This window comes from Sturnus vulgaris, chromosome 15 (genome assembly GCF_052056855.1).
Source record: "Sturnus vulgaris isolate bStuVul1 chromosome 15, bStuVul1.hap1, whole genome shotgun sequence".
Lineage (NCBI taxonomy): Eukaryota > Metazoa > Chordata > Aves > Passeriformes > Sturnidae > Sturnus > Sturnus vulgaris.
Genome location: NC_142257.1, coordinates 12,543,593 through 12,561,530, shown reverse-complemented (window position 1 = coordinate 12,561,530; position 17,938 = coordinate 12,543,593). Strand labels below are relative to the sequence as shown.

The 17,938-nt window shown below is 46.8% G+C and overlaps 1 protein-coding gene across 21 annotated transcripts in view; it reads left to right on the top strand.

Moving 5' to 3' along the window:
* The first annotated feature begins 263 nt into the window (after positions 1-263).
* Positions 264-17,938, top strand: part of SEPTIN8 (septin 8) — a 47,830-nt gene continuing 30,155 nt past the window's right edge. For 20 of the 21 annotated variants that reach the window (XR_015807000.1, XR_015806999.1, XR_015807006.1 and 17 more), the window contains exons 1-2: positions 264-496; positions 16,833-16,947. Coding sequence is in view for 12 of the 21 variants with exons in the window: in XM_088173796.1 (XP_088029922.1) it covers positions 467-496; positions 16,833-16,947 (145 nt within the window). In the remaining 9 variants the exon portion in view is untranslated. Of the gene's footprint in view, positions 497-15,076; positions 15,196-16,832; positions 16,948-17,938 lie in introns of those variants that run through there. The other variant, XM_088173799.1, reaches the window with a different exon arrangement.

The following is a 17,938-nucleotide window of genomic DNA, read 5'->3' as shown; positions in this document are numbered from 1 at the left end:
CTGCCCTGTGGAATGTGATATCCTGCTTGAACGCTGGAGACGTTCCCGAGATGGGGAGATGAGTCTGTGTGACCCCTACAGAGGATGCTCCTGGCCCTTCCGCTGGCACAATGCCCCGTTCTGGGGGCGCTCACAGCCCCCTTCGCCTGCCACGGCCACCCGTGCCATGTGTTCGCTACCTGACCCCCGGCAGGGGCCGTGAGGACCCGCCGGGGAAGCCCGACCGCTGTCAGCCGGTCCCACTCCCCTCCGTACCGTGAGGGCGGCGGGAACTCCCGAGAGAAGGCTGACACCCGCCCTGGGGGTGCCCGTCCCCTCGGTTCCCCCGGTCCGGCGGGTGGGTGGTGCCTTGCGACAGGCGGAGGAAGTTTCTAGGAAGTGGCCATATTGGATCCATTCAGCCGTATCTACTCGCGGCGGGCAGCGGCAGCAGCGCTCCCGCCGCCGGAGCCGCGGCATCCCCGGCATGGCCGCCACCGATCTGGAGCGCTTCTCGGTGAGCACCGCCCCGCTCTCGTACGCGCTTCTCCTCAACCGCACAGCCTGGGGTTTCTTTATCCCTCGGATGGTGGGAGGCACCGGCGGGTGATGGGTCCAGAGCACCGCGGAGGATGCGCAGCCGCTGCCCCGGCGGTGGCATGGAGGGGGGGAGCTGGAAGGGGAGCGGGGCGATGCCGGTGCTCGCGGCGGGTGCGGGGAAAGTCTTTGCGGGAAGGTCCTGCCCGCGCCGTGGGCAGAGGGAACAGTGAAAGGAGGGTTCCGGGCCTCGCAGCTGTCTCTGGTGCTGTCACCGGCACCGCGGCGTTCGGGAATAACTGCCGGGATGTCCACGATGCTTATGAAGGGTATCCGGGATCCGTGTGTCTGAAGGCATGCGTCGCCCCGCAAAGACGGGCGGCAAGAAATGGGGTCAGACCTTCCTAAATACCAACTGTTTACATACCACTGGTATGCAAACACTGCAGTAGTAACTTAGCGTTGTATGTATGTATAATACAGCGAGAGACACGGTAATTCAAACACGGGTAAAGCAAATCCTTCAGGTTGACTGCTCCCTGAGCCAAAGTATGAGGAATGCTGTAGAGCAAATATGGAGCGTGACCTGTGCACTGCCGCCTCTCTGCAGCTCACATGTTGTGTAACTGCTATCGGAAGTCAATCTAGCTGAAGTCTGTCGGCCCAAAACTATTCTTTGCTACAGCTTGAATTTTTTTGTCGTTTTCGGAAGGCTGCTCTCGTTAAAGAGCTTGGTGTTGTGGCTTGTACGCTTTCAGAACTAAAAACATTTTTACTGCATTAAATAGCATAGCTCTCCAAAGTCAAAATAGTCTGGTGTGATATTAATAAATAAATGGGAACAGCAGTGGTGGCTGTCTGAATTATAGGCATGCCGTTTGAGCACAAACAAGTCCCTACTACTCTTTTCTCTGTAAGATACCTTTTGCCAAGGATCTCAAACCCTGCTTCATTTCTTTGAATCCTGGCCCAAAAGTTTCCAGCTCAGGAATGACTTTTCAAGACTATAACTTACTTAAAACCTGCATAAAGGAAAATTGAATTTGGGGTCTTATTTAAGAAAGCTGATGTTTATAGGCTCTGAGAGGAGTAGATTGAGGTAGACAGCAGCAGAGAATGAAAGCACTAAGACTCTCTCACTGCAATTCTTTCTGCATTTGTATCATATAAAAATACTTTTAATGTTATTTTGGCGTGCCTGCTGTTGCCTGTGCTAGTTTTCATAGGTGTTACAGGAACCTAAAAAATTGCCTAGTTCTGGAGAAAATTAAATTAATTTGCTTTTTTGGTGTGGGCACTTGAATGCTTGTTGTACTTACATCAATACTCTCTCACTTTGATTTTAAAAATAGAAAGGGGGAAAAAAACCTCCTGAAGGTGCTTGTCTCTCATTTGGGCACCAAAGGGAAATGGCGAGGCTCCAGCATGGCTTGCTTGAGTGCCCAACTCCATGAGGAAGAAATCTGATTGCTTTGTGCAGGAATGGGTTTATAGGGATCTGCAGGCACAGTAGGTCTGGTGATCTCAGTTTTCCTTTTGCCTGGAATCATGAATCTGGCAAAGGTGGGTAGTAGAGCGGCATCTCATTTCCATTTATGTGGGGCAGATGTCTGTCCCAGCTGCTGTTTCCTTTACCCCTAGCTTGCATCTCAGCAGTTGTTCCTCCAGCAGTGGAACATGGAAACTGCATGATTCAGGTGTTCTGGGTTTTCTTTCTGTGCGGCTTACACATTTCTTGTTGCCATTTTGTATTACCTTACCTCAGCTTCCTGAGCATGAAGTCCATGTGGGAGTAGCTTGTTTCTGCCAAGCAAAGGTGATGATAAATTCACTTATTTTTACTGGCTGTTTGTCTTTGCAGTAGGAAGTAATGCTGAAAAAGCCTCTGAAGTAGGGTTTTGATACACAATGGGTCATGATTGGTGAAGCTATTTATGAGTGTCCAGCTGACACTGATATCCTGGAGTGTAGTATCCTTAGGTTTGGATAATGTGTTTTGAAAACTCTCCAGAAGCATGCTTCCCTTGAACAGTCCTCCAGAATGCTCTGTCTCCAGCACCATAAAGTGCCCTTCAAGTGCTGCTGTTGGAAATGACCAAGAAAAACAAATGAAAGGAAGCTCACCCATGGAAAGCTGCCTCTGAGGTAGCAGGATCACACCAGTGGTGCTCAACACCACCTTTGTTTTTGTGGCTGTGAGAAAGATTTGCTTCAGCCCCTGAAGACTGAAGTTTTCTGCTCATCTGCTCTTGTTAACCACAGCTGTGTTCAGGGCTTGGGCTGCAGGCATCACTTCTGGAGACCCAGAAACTGCTCACCACCAGGGTAGAAGGAAAACTGATAGTGTTTGGTTCATTTATTAAATACTTTTATTTTGTCATTAAAGCTCAGAGCTTCTCCATTGCCTGAGCTGGCCGGGACTGAGTTAGCAAGTGTGGTGACTGTGCTGAAGCAGACACTAGCAGTATTAGCAAGAATGCTAGGATGTTGAGTGGGAAACAGCCCAACCACCACATACAAGTGGAAGCCAAAAGCTGCTTGAAAGCAGAAGCTCTGAAGGAGCTTGAAAAAGCTGGGAGGGGAAAAACTGACAGAGAAGTGACTGGAGATGCATAGGAGAATAAATGGGATGAGATGTGAGACTGAGACTGTAAGACTTCTGCTTTCCCAAATCTTTTGCTTTCTCTCTTTTTAAATAAGACCCACTGACCTCACAAAATGCTGTTGCTTAACTATCTGCACTAACCCACAGCCTGACATGGAGGTGCAAAGGCAGTGGGCTCAAAACAGCAGTTTTGTGAGATGCAGGCATCTTCAGTCTCAAGGTTTGGCTCAGATAAGGAGTTTTAACATGAAAAGCTAACTTTTGGCTGATTGCTCTGTGTGGACACCACTGCCTGCTCAGACAGGGATGTGTGAACATTGATGCCCAGGGCAGAGAGCACTGGATATATGTACATGGCAGCATGTGAGCTGTGGTTGGAGATGGCTGTCTGTATGCAATCGTGAGATTTCCCTTCATGTAAGTGATTGACAGCTAGGCTGGTACTGGCAGCTTTACAATAAATTAATGTCCGTTAGAAGATCTTGCAGATAAAACACCATTTTATACAGAGGAAAGCTGAAGAGCAACTTCTTTGCTGGAAATAGACCATGGGATTTGCTTTGTCACAGTGAGTTGCTGAGCTTGGGGAGGATGTAGTAAGTTTGTCAGCTGTGTATGAGTGCTACCTGTTTACACACCACTGCTGTCTTGTCACCTGCTCCCAGCTCTGTGGGAGGAGAGGAACCTTTGGATGGTGCTTGTTCCTTCCATAACCACCTACATTGTGATAAAATTCATGCGTTGTTGCTGCTTTCTGTAAGCTCAGGGTTCACCTAATGACTGCACAGCCTAAACCCACTCTTCCCTGTAAGGGGCCAGGGTGATGCCTTAGTCTGTGAAAGATGGGCTTGAGGAGTAAGCTGAGAACAGCTCTGTGTTTCATGACCAGAAGTCTTAGCACTGCAGGTCCTAAGCACAGGCTTACATTTTCTTCTAAATGAACTCTCAAGGGAAACCTTTCCATTGCTCAATTCCAGTGGAAAAGGGGATTGATTTGAATTCAGTTATTCCCTCTGCTCTCTTTTTCACCCAGACAGTTGGCATCATTCGAAAGTTCCGGGATTAAATCTTCTTGACTGTTTCTGCTATTCAGTTATTTTACCTTTTGCCTGGAAAAACTCAGGTGGTGTCCCATGCAGTGTGAAGCACAAGTAACAGACTTTTCTCCAAGCTGGTAACAGGCATCAGAAAGCCAACTCAGCAGGGGCAACCCTTCCCCTCCCTCTGCTGGCCAGCTCTTCTGCCTGTAGCGTGTGCTTTTTTTGGGAAGGAATGATGCAGAAAATGGCCTTTCGTTGGAGGGGACAAATTGGTGGCTGCGTCTCCAAGCCCTGCAATCCCTCCCCTGGAATTTTGCATGTCCTCACACAGGAAGCTAGCTCTGACTGCCTCAACCACTGAATCAATAAACTCAACTGGAGCCCATGGCAGTTTAATACTTATTTTCAGTGTATGCACTGGGTACAAATGTTGCCCAGAATAGGATTTTTTGTTTGTTTGTTTGTTTTTCTCTTCCCTGCTGTGGTGCTGCCACTGCTGGTGAATCTGGGGTGTCTCTTCCTCCTGCAGCAGAGATGCAATGTGTTGTTCTGCGTGGGAGCTCCAGAGCTGCTCTGAACCACTCATAACTGCAGTGAGTGCTGAGATAGTGGGTGGAAGGACGTGAGCTGGTGGAGGCTGAGGCTGTGTATGTCCTCAACATTGGCAAAACAAATGAGAGCCTGAAGAATAGCTCCCTTTCAGGAGGCTGGTATGGTGTCAGGGCTTGTCATCTGTGCTGTGGTGGCAGCTGTCAGCCAGTCCCCAGCATTGCTGGAAGGCCAGAAGCTCCCTAAATATTATCTTCTGTGGCAGAATACCAGTGCTGTCTCCAGCTGCAGGGAAAGGCACAGCCCTGTCTCTGAGTGTCCCCACTGTCCCCAGTCCTGTCGTCTCAAGGCACCACTGTGCACACCAAGGGCCCCATCACTGGGCTGTTTTTCTGTCTGCAGGAGTGACAGTCACGCTCGTCTTCTTTCCTTCCCATGCTCCTTTGGCTTGGAGCTTAGGAGGGGGAGAAGTTGGCATTATGCTGAATTGTCTTTTCCTGGGTTGTGCAATTAAGAGGAGGAATTTGGGAGGTGATGGGACTGAGGGAGACATGCAGGGCGTGGGCACGCTGCATGCTTCACCCCACCTGTGTAGGGTAAGGGCACGTTTGTGAGATTAGTTTTGATTATTCAGAGTGTTTTGAACACACTTCGGGCCGTGGATGGGAGAAGCTGCCCTGTTTGTTTCAGATGCCCTGTTTGTGCAGCCTTTGGAAATAACATTGTCCTGTCCGGTACTTGTTTATTGAGGTGGGCCTTGTGTTTATACAGAATCTGCCTGTTTCACCTCTTCCCCGCGTCTGTGTAGCTGCATCAAGCTCTGAGTTTATACCTGAAACTTTGCATTCATATTCATGTATCATAAAAGTGTCACACAGCTAAAAGAGCCCACCTCTTCTCCCAGAGCAGCCCAAGGAAAAAAACCCAGAAAGTGCTGTTTGTCCTCAGTCCAGCCATGTTTTTCTTCCAGAGCCTCTTCTCTGGCATAAACAGTCATGCTCACCTCCAGCTTGTGACACTGGGATGCAGAAGGTAAACCCAGACAGGGAATCAGCATCCTCCAAATGGGATGATGGGAGACTTTCAGAGAAGAATGGTGTCCATGAGAACCACAGGATTCGTGGGTACAGCTCTAATCGCCGCTCTTGGCTTGTGGCTGACCAGGTCAGAGCTGTGAAGGCACCAGTTTTAGATGTTCATATTCCTCTGTGAAACCAAAAAGTGTCCGTCTCCCACAGGCATGAAATTCCAGAGATGTCAGACAGCTCAAGCATGGTTCCCATGGAGCGCCCTGTCTTGGGGCGCTTGGCCTCTCTGGCTGCACTGCCTCAAAACCAGACTGTCACAGGGAGCTGTGGAGCTGGAGAGCCTGAACTGGATTTCCATCAAAGGATTGGGGTTCTCCCATCCTCACCATTGCATGAGATGCTATGATGAGTGTGCATTTTGTGTGCAAGGAAACATGTGGGGAATGCATCAAGTCCTCCACTTCAGCTGGCTCTGGCTGTAACAGAGGCAGGACTCAGCCTTCAGCTTCTGCTTGACTGAGTTCATGTCTGCCTGCAAGGGACTGTACAGGCATGCCTTCAGCTATGGCTGCTGTGGAGCCTGTTCCCAAAGCTTGTGGTGATGCTGGACAATGGAACCTTCCCGTGTCTGCCAGGATCTCCCATGAAATCCTCAGGTCTGTTGCTGAGAGAGGAGACCATCCTCTGTGGTCACTGTGTTGCACAGTATGGGTGCAACACTGGGCGCCTGGAGTGTGGGGGCAGAAGGGCATTGCCAGATCTCTGGTCCAGATCCTGCTTATAGCAGCCTTCCATCCTGAGTGACACTGATCCTGGCTTTTTAGCTCTGCTGCGGGAAAATGCTGCCTGGGGAAGGCTGGCAGCTGGCCTCCCAGCAACATTCCCCTTCCCTTTTTCTGCAGCAAAGGTGCTTCCAGCTCATATTCCTAAATATAGATTTATCCTGTATTTTCATACAGAATGAATAGTCCTTTCAGCTTATCTTTTTGCTTCATGTATTTTTCAAATAGAGGTTTTCTTTTCTTTTTTTCCATTGCCTTGATTCTTCAGATTAAAAGTATTCTGTGCTAATACACTTGGAGGCTTTCCGGAGGCATGCTTTAATAGGATATATAGCAGTCAGCTTATTAGTATGATAACTCTGATTTAGTCCTCAGAGGAGCTGAGTTGCTGTGATATATTGTGGAATATTCTCTTTCTAGTGTCTTCCAGGTATTATTACAAGAAGATGTGGTCAGTAGCTAGGAGATCTGTTTGTGGAGATGCTGTGTTGCATAAGGCAAACTGGGAAAAAGCATACAGTGGTGACCAAAAGCTCTTGGGTTCCCATTATATTTCCCTTCTCTAGAAATATACTGGATAATAATATTTCTTGTAATTGGGCAATAAATTCTGAAAATGTAGGTGTGAATTTGCCATGTTTATTTTAAGTGGTAACTAAAGCAAATAATCTTAGTGACCACTATCCAGTGTGGCTTGTTTGGTATGATGGGGATCCAGATCCTTTTTTTCCTCTTCAACACTTCATTTAAACTGCTCCAAACCTTTTTAATTCCAGTCCTTAAGGGTAGGCACTCACTTTATCTCCTGGCTTTGTCCCACAGGCACTTGTGTTTCCTCTTCCTCATGGAAGGATGCTGGGAAACCAAAGATTCCTCAGCTCAGAGCAGCTGAGTGCAAACTGGGAATACATCGCTGCCTTGGGTGAACTTGGGGAAAGTCTATACTAGATAAGGTACTAAGATTAGGCTCTTGACAGGGTTAATTGGGAAAGTCCATTAAATGAAAAGCCTCAGCAGCTTCTGGATAAATAAATTTTAAAAGATACTGACTAGGGCAATGTTGTATTTCAGGATCTTTTATTTCAGTCTGTTTTGAAAGTTTTATTTGTGTTTTGGACTTTGCTTGGTTTTGAATAGTTTATGGTGGATGGAATTCTCAGGCTGCCAAGAAGCTGAACTTTCTCATCCTTGAAGGTCATTTTGGAGGAAATGTCTTTCATTTTTGGTTCCATAGCTTTCTTTATTTTAACCAACCTTTCTTATTCTCAAAGGCAGCTTTCATGTTTGCAAAACACTATATACATAATGCCTGGTAAATCCTGCTTTGCTCCATGATAAACTCGCATCCAGGACTTGTGATAGAGACAAAATGCCCATTTAATCCTCTGTTGATTAAGAAAGACTTCACAATTTATTAGGCTTTATAAATGTTATAAATGTCATAGGGAAATCACTAAATAGCTTAAGAAAAAGAAGCATGTTGGAATTTTGCTTGTGGTGTAAAAAAGAGAGGAATTTAAGCCAGACACAGTCCGTTTGCTTGCAGAAAATTAAAACTGATGTTGCATTCACAGGTTGTGAATGGGTCATCTTGTGTGTGGTATAAGAAGATGAGGAGCTTTACTCTCTCTTGAGAGTTGACTTTGAGCATCAGCAAAAACTGATGTTTTAAGCCTGTGCCATTTGATTCTGTAGATGTGTGTAGGATTTTTATTTTGTCTTCTGTGGTTTGTTGTGTTCTTTTGAAGGAGGAAAGGCTACTGGGGCTGAAGTGAAGCTGAAGGCAATGCCCTCGGTTCAGCTGTGTGCTCAAAAGTGTTGAAGGGAGGAGGCTGGTGCAGAAGGAGAACACGTGGAGTGTGCAAGTCCCTGCTCCTGGCATCCAGCTAGTGGTTGGGATACAGCACAAGGTGTGCCGCAGGAATCCAGATGCATTTTGAAACCAGTACCTTGGATACAGGAAAGCAATTAAGGAGGAATTTGCCTAAGGAACTCCTCCCTTCAAAGGAGCTTGGCTTTCTCTCTTAAATCCCTGTCCACCACCTTGGGGGAGGAGGTTACAGTGTGTTTTCAGCCCTGGGTTTTGCTGGTGTGCAGCTTCCCCAAGACTGACCTGGGGCACATGGGACATTGTGAAACGTTGGCACTGGACCAGTGATTTTTTGAAATACTTGTTTTCTGTAGGTGCTGAACATTGCGCTTCACAATGCACTCATCGGTCACTTGCTGGTCTTTAAGTTTGTGAATAGCTCTTCAAGATGGGTCCGAAAGTTAAAGGCTAGAACTTCAGCTCTTGAGCCTTTTTGCTTCTGTAATATCAAGTGGCTCTAATTTTTACTTGGCATGTCTTGGTGGAGACTCCATATGTGGTTTCTTCAGTGATGTTTTTGCCTGCCTCGAGTGCAGCTGGGAGCCAGGAGGGATATGAATAAAGGCCTGAGTGTCTGGGAAAATTCTTGGCATTCTTAGAAGAGCAGTTTAGGGAGGGAGTAGGTGGAGGGTTGAGAATTGTTTGTTTAGTGTGAGGTTTTTTTGGGGGACTCCAGTGTAGGCTGGAAGCTTATTGTGAGCATGCAGCAGCTGGAGATGGCTGGCTGGCACAGTGTCCCACACTTGAAGAGCTGGCTCAGATGTGGCTGTGCTCCTGTGTACTGGAAAACAGAAAGAAGGGAAGGCACTCGGGGCTCTGCCCTGCCATTGCTGGAGGGAAGAGCAGTGTTAGGCATCACCATGTTTGTTACCTTTCCAGCTCTTCGGGGTTGCTACAGCAGGAAATACAACAGTTGCCCTCCCTGCACAGGCATAGAAGGCTCAGGGTCTCAGGTGCATCCTGGTTGACTGACCATGTACCACCACCAGAGTGGGCAGGAGCAAGAGGCAACAGAGAAGATGAAACTCTTCATCTTCTGTTGTTGGTATTGTAAGACAAGTGGTAAATCAGCAGAAACCCTGCATCTCTGGGCTTACTTTTTCTTCCTTTCTTCGTTCCCCAGCCTGTTATTAAGTGCTCCATGATGGGGATCTGAAATTTTGAGCACATGCTTAAGATTAACTGAAAACCTTCAGAACTGGGTATTGCTTGCACTTTGCAAATCTCCTTGAGATTAGGTGCCATTTAGATGTGACAATTTTAGCCTAAGAGGTGCTGAGAGTTCCACTGGCCAGCCCCAGCTGAGTGTGCTTCATTTTATCTCCAGTGCCAAAGGCACCCACAAGGTCATGCCTACTCCACCTCTGTTAAGCCCTCTGTTAAGACTTACTGTGCTCAGAATCTCTCACTGTCCAATCTGGTCCCATTACCTCTGTTGGACCATCTTCTGTTTAATAGGCTGCAAAGTGCAATCCCATTCACTGATGCTGTTATACATCTAATAGTCATTAGCCTGTGACTACAAGACAGGTAATATTTTTTTGTGTGTTAGTGACTGTTTTGAATGTTGCTCACACCACAGAGGTGTTTTTCCTACATGAAGTGTGGTGTTGCTGTTAACTGCCCCTCAGCTCTGAGCTAGGTAAAAAAGATATTTTCTTCATGGAAATATGACTCTATTCACTGCTGTCATTTTGCAAATGTCAAGTGGCATTTATTGAGCCAGCATTCAGAGATGGAGAGATTCTCCAGAGAGAGGTAATTTGTCAAATTTTTCTGCATTGATCCAGAAGCTGGGCCAAGCCCCAGGGAGTGCCTACTTGAACAAAGAGGCTGAATTTGGCTTCTGACACTATTTGCTTAAAGGTCTCTAGGAAAGTACTCAACTACTCCATGACTCAGTATACTTGTGAAATGATGATAACTATTAGTGCCTTTGTAAGGAATCTGGCAGTGGGGGGCTTTTGGGGGAGGTTGTGGGGTTGGGCTAGGGACCTACATGTGCTGGACCGTGAAGCAGCCCCTCTCTGTTTCGTGGTTCGTGGGACTGCTGCCCAAAGTATCCAGCCTGAGAGGGGCCAGGCAGTGCCTGTGGCTGGCATTGCAGCTGCTGCGGTGCCAGCACACGAGCCTGTGCCTGGGACCAGCTTTCTCTGCTTGGATTGGATAAACAGCCAAATATCACTCAATCCTTTCTCTGCTCAGTTGCAAAATAAGACTCCCTGTGTCAGGATGGAATGATTTCCTGATTCCATGTCTTTCCATGCAGGAGACAAGGGAATAGCATCCTACAAACCCCATTGGTGGATGTGTTCATCTCTGTGTTGCACACACTGTTGTGGATTGTGGATGGGGCACCAAGAGGGTGAAGTCATTGTTTTGTGCCCAGCAGCAGTCCCCAGCTGTGCCGGGTGCTAGGCCAGCCCCGCGGAGCAGCAGCGTTAGTCCTGGAGCTGCAGGAGCTCTGCAGCAGCATTGTGGCCATGCGGGGCAGGGTTTGGGGAGCCTTTCCTGCTCTTCCTCCTGCTGCTCTCTCAGTCACTCTGGTCAGGAACTTGCAGTCTGCTAGCACCGGTTTTTCCTTCTGTTTTGATTTGACTGTAAATCGGAGGGGAGAGGATTTGTGTGTGCTCTGCACTTTGGCATGTGCCTGGCACTCCATGTCCACGTGTTCTGTTCCCCTGAAGGGTAAAGCAATGCTGCCCTGGGAATAGCCAGGGCCACAGACCTGCTGCAAGGCTTCGGTGACACAGATAATGCCTAGACCCAGGCTGCAAAGCACTGGAGGATTTGTCATGGTGTGAAGTCAAGATGACATCCAGGATTGAGGAATTTAGAAACAAAAGTGTTCCTCAGAAGTGGGAATTGAAGTGCTGTGGAAAAGTGCCATGCAGATGTTGTGTTATTGTGTCTTTGTGTTTTCTAAGGGGGTGTGTGTGTGTGTGTGTGTGTGTGTGTGTGTGTATGTGTGTGTAAAATGTAAATTAGAGAACTCTGGGAAGAGAAGAACCTGAAATACAGCTGTCTAGTGAGCTCCTGGAAGACACAAGCTTCTCCCTATGTAGGGCTGGCATGTAGCCTGGCCACGGATCCCCGACTGGTGGTGCAGAGGTACTCGAGGGAGCCTTTGGGTGCAGCAGACATCTTTGGGTTAAAGGTCACTGCTTACACTGAAGTGTGAGCCCTATTCATGCAGCAGAAAGGAGAGAAAACTTAATTTCCTTCCTTCTTTCTCTGTATGTCTTTGCTGTTTGGCCTTGGAAAAAGTCAGCTGTTCATCTTTCTCAGTTATGTTTTGTTGGGCTGTAGAAATGGGAAAGGGTAGCTCTGAAGCAGAAAAGTTCTATGCTGTCCCTTAGGGTATACATCCAGGAGTCATCACTCTCTCAGCTAAACTATGTGATTTTTTGTTTTCCCTCTTGGTTTTTATTCACTGGCTGATTGTACGCTGATGAAGCAGGGCCCAGGGTTTACATTACAGTCCCATCATGCCAGGTTCTTAAAAATAAGTATTACCATTAAAAAAAAAAGTATCACCATTTATGATCATGACATTCACTTATGCTTTTGTTTACCCATATCCTCTCACCTGCATCATTCAGGAAAAAAAGCCTGAGGGTTGTCTCAAGCAGGAAACAGAAGCGTATGTCACCAAGGAGAATTTTGTGGTGGGATTAATTGAAAGATGATACTTGTAGAGATTTTTTTTTAAACCAACTGATATCAGAATGGTCTTCTCTATCCAAGGTCTACTCTGTTTATAGTGCTCCTCATGAAAGCAAAGGAAGCAGGGGCAGCACATCTAAAAGCAGTAAGTTGCTCTGCTCTGTACCAGGAGCCCCAGCTAGGAACACTCTGCAGCTGAACATGGAGCTAGTCCCACTGCTGAAATTCCCCTAGGTTGTGCAGGCAGTGGTAAAAACACTTTTCCTGGAACAAGCTGCTGAATAATGTAATGACGCAGAGTGAAACTGATGCTAATTTGGAGGTGAAGCATGAAGAGAAACTGTGATCAGATTGTTATTTTTTGAAGAATCATAGGCACACAGATTGAAGCTGTAGCCTGTGCACTTCTCACAGGTTTCTTTAATCACTGTCTGTGAAGAAGAGCCTAATTAATATGTGATGCTGTGTTGACCCTCTTAGGGGATCTGGATTTGGTCTCTCTGATTGTGTTTCTCTGCTGCCTTTTCTTGTCTGACCTGCAGTAAATGGCCAAATAACATATTATCTGCAGTGGATGTGGTCTGTGGCCAGCTGCCCGCAGCAATACTGCTTCATCTTACTGCCAGCCCTGTGGTCCTGCCTCAGGGCACAGCCTTAGCAACCCTGCTGGGAATGGGCTCGGAAGCCCATGGGAGTTTGAAGCACCTATTTTGGTTCCCTGGGCAGCTCTGTGCTGGTGTGGCCACAGGAATGAGCTGGTGTGCCATTGTGCATCCCAAATCCATCCTCAGCCTCCAGCAGGGTGTGTCCAGGAGCTGGGGTGCCCCTTGGAGCATTACAGTGCATTTGAAGCATTATAGTTGGAGGTTTCATTTCAGTTCTTGTGGTGCTCAGCTAAACGTGTCCATCTGTGCTACCAAGGACATATCTGTCTTTTTGCTGCATGCTGAGAAAAGAGTTCTGTGATGTTTCTGTCAAATCAGAGCTAAAGATTGATGTTCCTCTGGGACGGTTGTTGTTCCTGTGGCCATTCCCCCAGATGCCAATTCTGTGCATGTTGCCTGGACAGAACATTTGTGAAACATTTAAAGAACTTTGGATTTGAAAATACATAAATTCTGCTCTGACCTTATGATGAATCTTTCATTTCCCACAAAATTCCAGATTCAAAATATGATTCATCCCCTTGGCTCTCTGTTTCAAGCCTGAAGATCAGCTCAAGGCAAAGAAACCTTTGAAGAGCATATCCAAAGACTGCAAGTAAAACCCTCGTAGCTGCCCCATCATAGAATGTTATTAATGACTCAAGAAGGGATGTTCAGGGCTATGGTGGCTATTTGAGGTTAGAGTTCCTACCTGGAGCCATTGCAGACTCTTAATTATCATGTTGTGTAATGGTGAAATGGGCTTCAAGAAAGGTTGGCTGCCTCGTGGTTATTTGCAGACCCAGGATGGGGTCCCACCTGGTAGGAAGCAGCAGAGTTGTCTCTACAGGCTGGGAGATGGAAGGCCCTGGTTCACATTGAATGCTGTGGAGGGGAGGAGTGTTTCCGGGACCAGTGCAACTGGAAACGGCAGGACTGTGTTCCTGCCTGGCTCTTGCAGTGGCTGATCCCATCCGGCTCTGCCGTATGACCTTCCCAGCTCCTATCCTGCAAAGCATTCTCATTGCTGGCACAAAGTATGGAGAAAGTTTTACTGAAATCCTTAGCTTTTGTTTAAAACAAACAAAACCTCCCTACATTGCTGCCCTCATTTAATGCAGCATTTATGTTCTGGATTGAACATCTGTTTATTCTGAGCGTGGCAGGCTGGCTGTTCTGCTGGAAGGGGTTCTGTTTGGAGTGTGACCTTGTCTTCACTAGCAGGTGAACTGTTTCAAGCTGTCCTAGAGGCACCCTGTCGTGGGAACTGGCCAAAAGAGCTGGTCATTTGGGGCTTCTCATCAGGATGTGGGCAGCACAGGTCCACACACCAAACTCCACCAGTGAGCAGAAGTAGTGGTAGTATTCACAAGACTGTCAGGTTTCCAAGCTCGATGGATTGGAGGGAAAGAATAAAACAGCGAAAGCTTCTTTCCCCCTTGTTTATTTTCCTAGTCTTATTACTTCCCAGCAGCTGTTTCTATTGTTTATCCTAACACAGGAGAATCCCTTTGGAGCTGAGTGACAGCTGAACACACTGCAAACACAGTAATTGGTTTTCTGCTTTAGTATCAGCAGTACCTTGAACTTGAACCAGGTTGTTTCTGCTGCTTACAGACATAAAGGAGACTGCATTTGAAGGTCACTGGCAAAAATTATTCCACTGAAGTTTGGCTCATTGGTTTAGCAGCTTTGAGAGATAGCGAGCAGTTCTGAGTAGCTGTATTCCTGTCCTGTAGTGAACAGCGACTTGAGTGCCAAAAAAAGAAGAGAAAAAGCCCTGTGTGGGTGCATTTGGGTTTCCTGCAGCCAAGGCATGACTGAGTTCTCAATGCACCCTTGCCTGGCTGGAGCCTATTTAAATGCAGCCTTGCTGAGCTGGAACCTATTTTAAAATCAGTGGTGCTGCCTGTTGCCTGGAAACCTCCTCCCAGTCTCAGGCATTTTCAGCCTAATCGTAACCATCGCCAGCCTTTATTTATTTCCCATCCAAAATGTCATTCCAGGTTTCTGGTTTGTGCTTTTGTTTGCTTGATTTTGTTTATTTAAAATGAAAAGACACAAAGTGTAACCGTCAAACTCTGTGACTTTCTGTGGGAACAGCTTGCTCGGCTGTCACTGCATTGCAGTGGTGGGAACTGGCATTTTAAGCTCTGCATAGTCATGTCTAGAAGGACACGGGGAAGATGAGAAACGGGAGCTGAGAGATTGGGCTGAGAGCCTGAGGAAGCCCCCTAAACTCAACTGGTGCCTGCAGTGGCTTCCTGCACCTTGTGACAGTCTCTTCCTCAAGGGGAAAACCAGACCTAATCAACTCTTGAGTCTTTTCCCACAGCATACGTACACGCGCGTCTCAATTTACTTTTCCCAGTGTGGTTGTACCAGCGCATGCAAGATCCACAGCTCAGCATTCAGCTGACTGGAGAAGCACAGATTCACTTTTAAAATACCTGATATCCTGGGGTCTAAGCTGTAGGATCTCCCTGTGCTGACAGGTGAGTGGAAGAAAGTTATACTTGGAGATCTCCCTGTCTTAGGGGTCGTTTTTATTTTTAATTCACCTAAACTCTGGCCATCTCAAAACCTTAATTGCTGACATCAGTTACACATGGAAACTTTAAATGATTGCTCTTTCTGCTAAGTTAGTGAGTGTGATTGATCCTGATTGGACAGAATAGGATGGTTCACAGAAGCCCCCAGCTATGGTTCAATTGTGTTTTTGTCCAGGGAGTCCCTTGGGAGAGCACTGGGCTAAAATCATCTGAAAGTGGGTAAAAAATGCTAAGTGGAACAGCCAGAAGGTTTGTGTGTGAGGGATGGAAGTTGTTTCAGCTGTTCACAAGTTGTTCTTGTGATTTAAATGGTTTATTTTTCAAGTCTGAGAATATTTGTTCTACCAAAGGCAGAGCTAAAGGTGGCTTTGACTCAAGATGCAGTTGAACAAAGGTTTGTGTTTTGTTTAGCAATCTTACACAGGCACAGAGCAATACACAAGGCTAATCACGTCATTTATTTTCCTCTTGACTTCATTTAAGTTTGACAGGCAGCTTAGGTTCTTCTCAGGAATGTTTTTTTCTCTCGGTCTTAGTGCTGGGACACTAAGTTCCAGTTGTCAGGAACAGACAAAAGAACCAGAGCCAAACCAAGGGCAGATATTTTTTCCATTACCATCTTCTGTGTGTGTTGGTGATTGAGAAAAACAATCAATTACCAAAGAAATTGTGAGGGTGAATGAATCACGATTCATTCTCGTTGCTTTTCTGTGGGTGGGTAAGAGTGCCTGAGGGGCTCCAGGTATAGTGGTCTGGTCCCTGGGTTCAGACATCATTGCTTACATGTACAAAGAGGTGAGCATCTGTTGAAATTGCAAACTTCCATGGTTTTAGCACTAGAAGGAGAAATTACCCCTTGTCAGCTCCTCTTTGCTGGACTTCATGGCTGCTCTGCTCTGCCTTTCTGTATAGCACAGGTCACAGAGCTGCTGTGTCCTTGGATTTTTTTTTTCTTAGTTCCTAAGCAAAGTCTCTGCAGGTGATCAGCTTCTCTGGGGGAGGGAGGAAAACAGAAGGGAGAGCAAAGTGCATACGGGAAAGGAAGGAACAGGAGCAGAAGAAGAACGGTGGAAAACTGTGTGGTCACAGACGGGTGGGACCTTGTCCTGCCTCTGCTACCGGCACACCCAGCGCCTGAGTGAACAAACCTCTCTGCCTGTGGCAATAGCAAAGAGGGGGAAGACAAGTACTGAGGTGAAAATGCAGAGTCTGTCAAGCTGAAATCGCTGCTGGAGGGTTTAAGAAAATAAAATACAAAAATAGTTGAAGAGAAATGAATGCTAAAACACACCGTGGTGGGTTTCCCTTTGCTGATCTCTCCCAGCTGCATGTAGTTGAAGCTCACTCTAATGTTTTCCTTACTTTGGAGCCTGGTAGCTTAGTTCTAATTCCCGTGAAGTTCGGTATTTCACAGCCCCTTTCCATCTGTTGGTTACTGTTGGGGGGTTTGAGCTGTGGTGTGCCAAAACACAAGCTCTTGAGGGCACTGCTGGGTATTGCAGTGCCCAGGAGGTGGGGTGATCTTGGTCTCATTTGCCATCTCAGTGCAGTTTGCTAATATGGCTTTTTCTCCCTGCCAGAATGAAGAGAAGAGGAACCTTTCCCTGGGGGGCCATGTGGGCTTCGACAGCCTCCCCGATCAGCTGGTCAGCAAGTCTGTCACACAAGGTTTCAGTTTCAACATCCTCTGTGTGGGTGAGCACAGTCCTCTGCAAACAGGCATGGGGGGAGGTTGGAACCAGGATTTCTTGAGTGTCTTGCTATGCCGCAACCCTTGGCAGTGACTTAAGCAAGTCAAAAATATCAAACTCTTAAAAAACACGTTGAATCAAACCAGGAGAATTGCTCTAATCACTGGGGTATTGCTCATCATCTCTGCTGCAGTAGCTTTGCAATAAGCAAAGGATCAAAGGAAGGCTGTATATACGAAGTTAAGTATTTCTATATGTAAACTCAAGTGGCTGGCATGAGCAGCTTTTGCTGGGTATGGTAGTCATATGCACCATGGGTTATGTGAGAGCTGCTGTTGATAACTTGGTCAGTTCTGAGTGTAAGCCTGCACCCCAAATCTGGGCACAAGAGGTTTGTGTCTGAGCTGTGCTTGGTCAGGGTTTTCCCAAGTGTCAGAGGGCATGAAGCATGGTCATCTCTGTGCTTGGAAAGGGATGGGGAGTGTTTCTTATTGACACTTCATTATATTCTTGGCTTTTAATTTTGGTATTGATGTGATCTAGGAGGCAATGCTGGCTGGAGTACTAGAGACCAACTCCTTTCAGCGATGAGATGAGCATCATTTTTGCTTTGGCTGGTCCCTGTATGGTGTATGAAGTCTGAAGTATTATAACCTGCTAGACCAGCAGAAATATATCAAGAGACAGCAGCTCCTATGTCTTTGTGTAAACTGTGCAGTGACACCCTGACAACTTACACAAAGTGCCTGAGCCATACCCAAGTGACTTTTGCATATTCACACCACAAATAAAAGTATGGCTGAAATCGCAGTTGAAATTCACGAATTTGTTCTTAGCAGAAGGGTAATTACAGCAGAGGTCAATACATTTTTAATTTGTGTCATTCTTGGGTACCAGCATGGATATTCCTACATTCTCATTTAGCTTTTTTAAATTTAAAAAAGAGAGGAAAAGCCCTACCCTGTATGCTAGTTCCTACTCCCAACGGTGCCCAC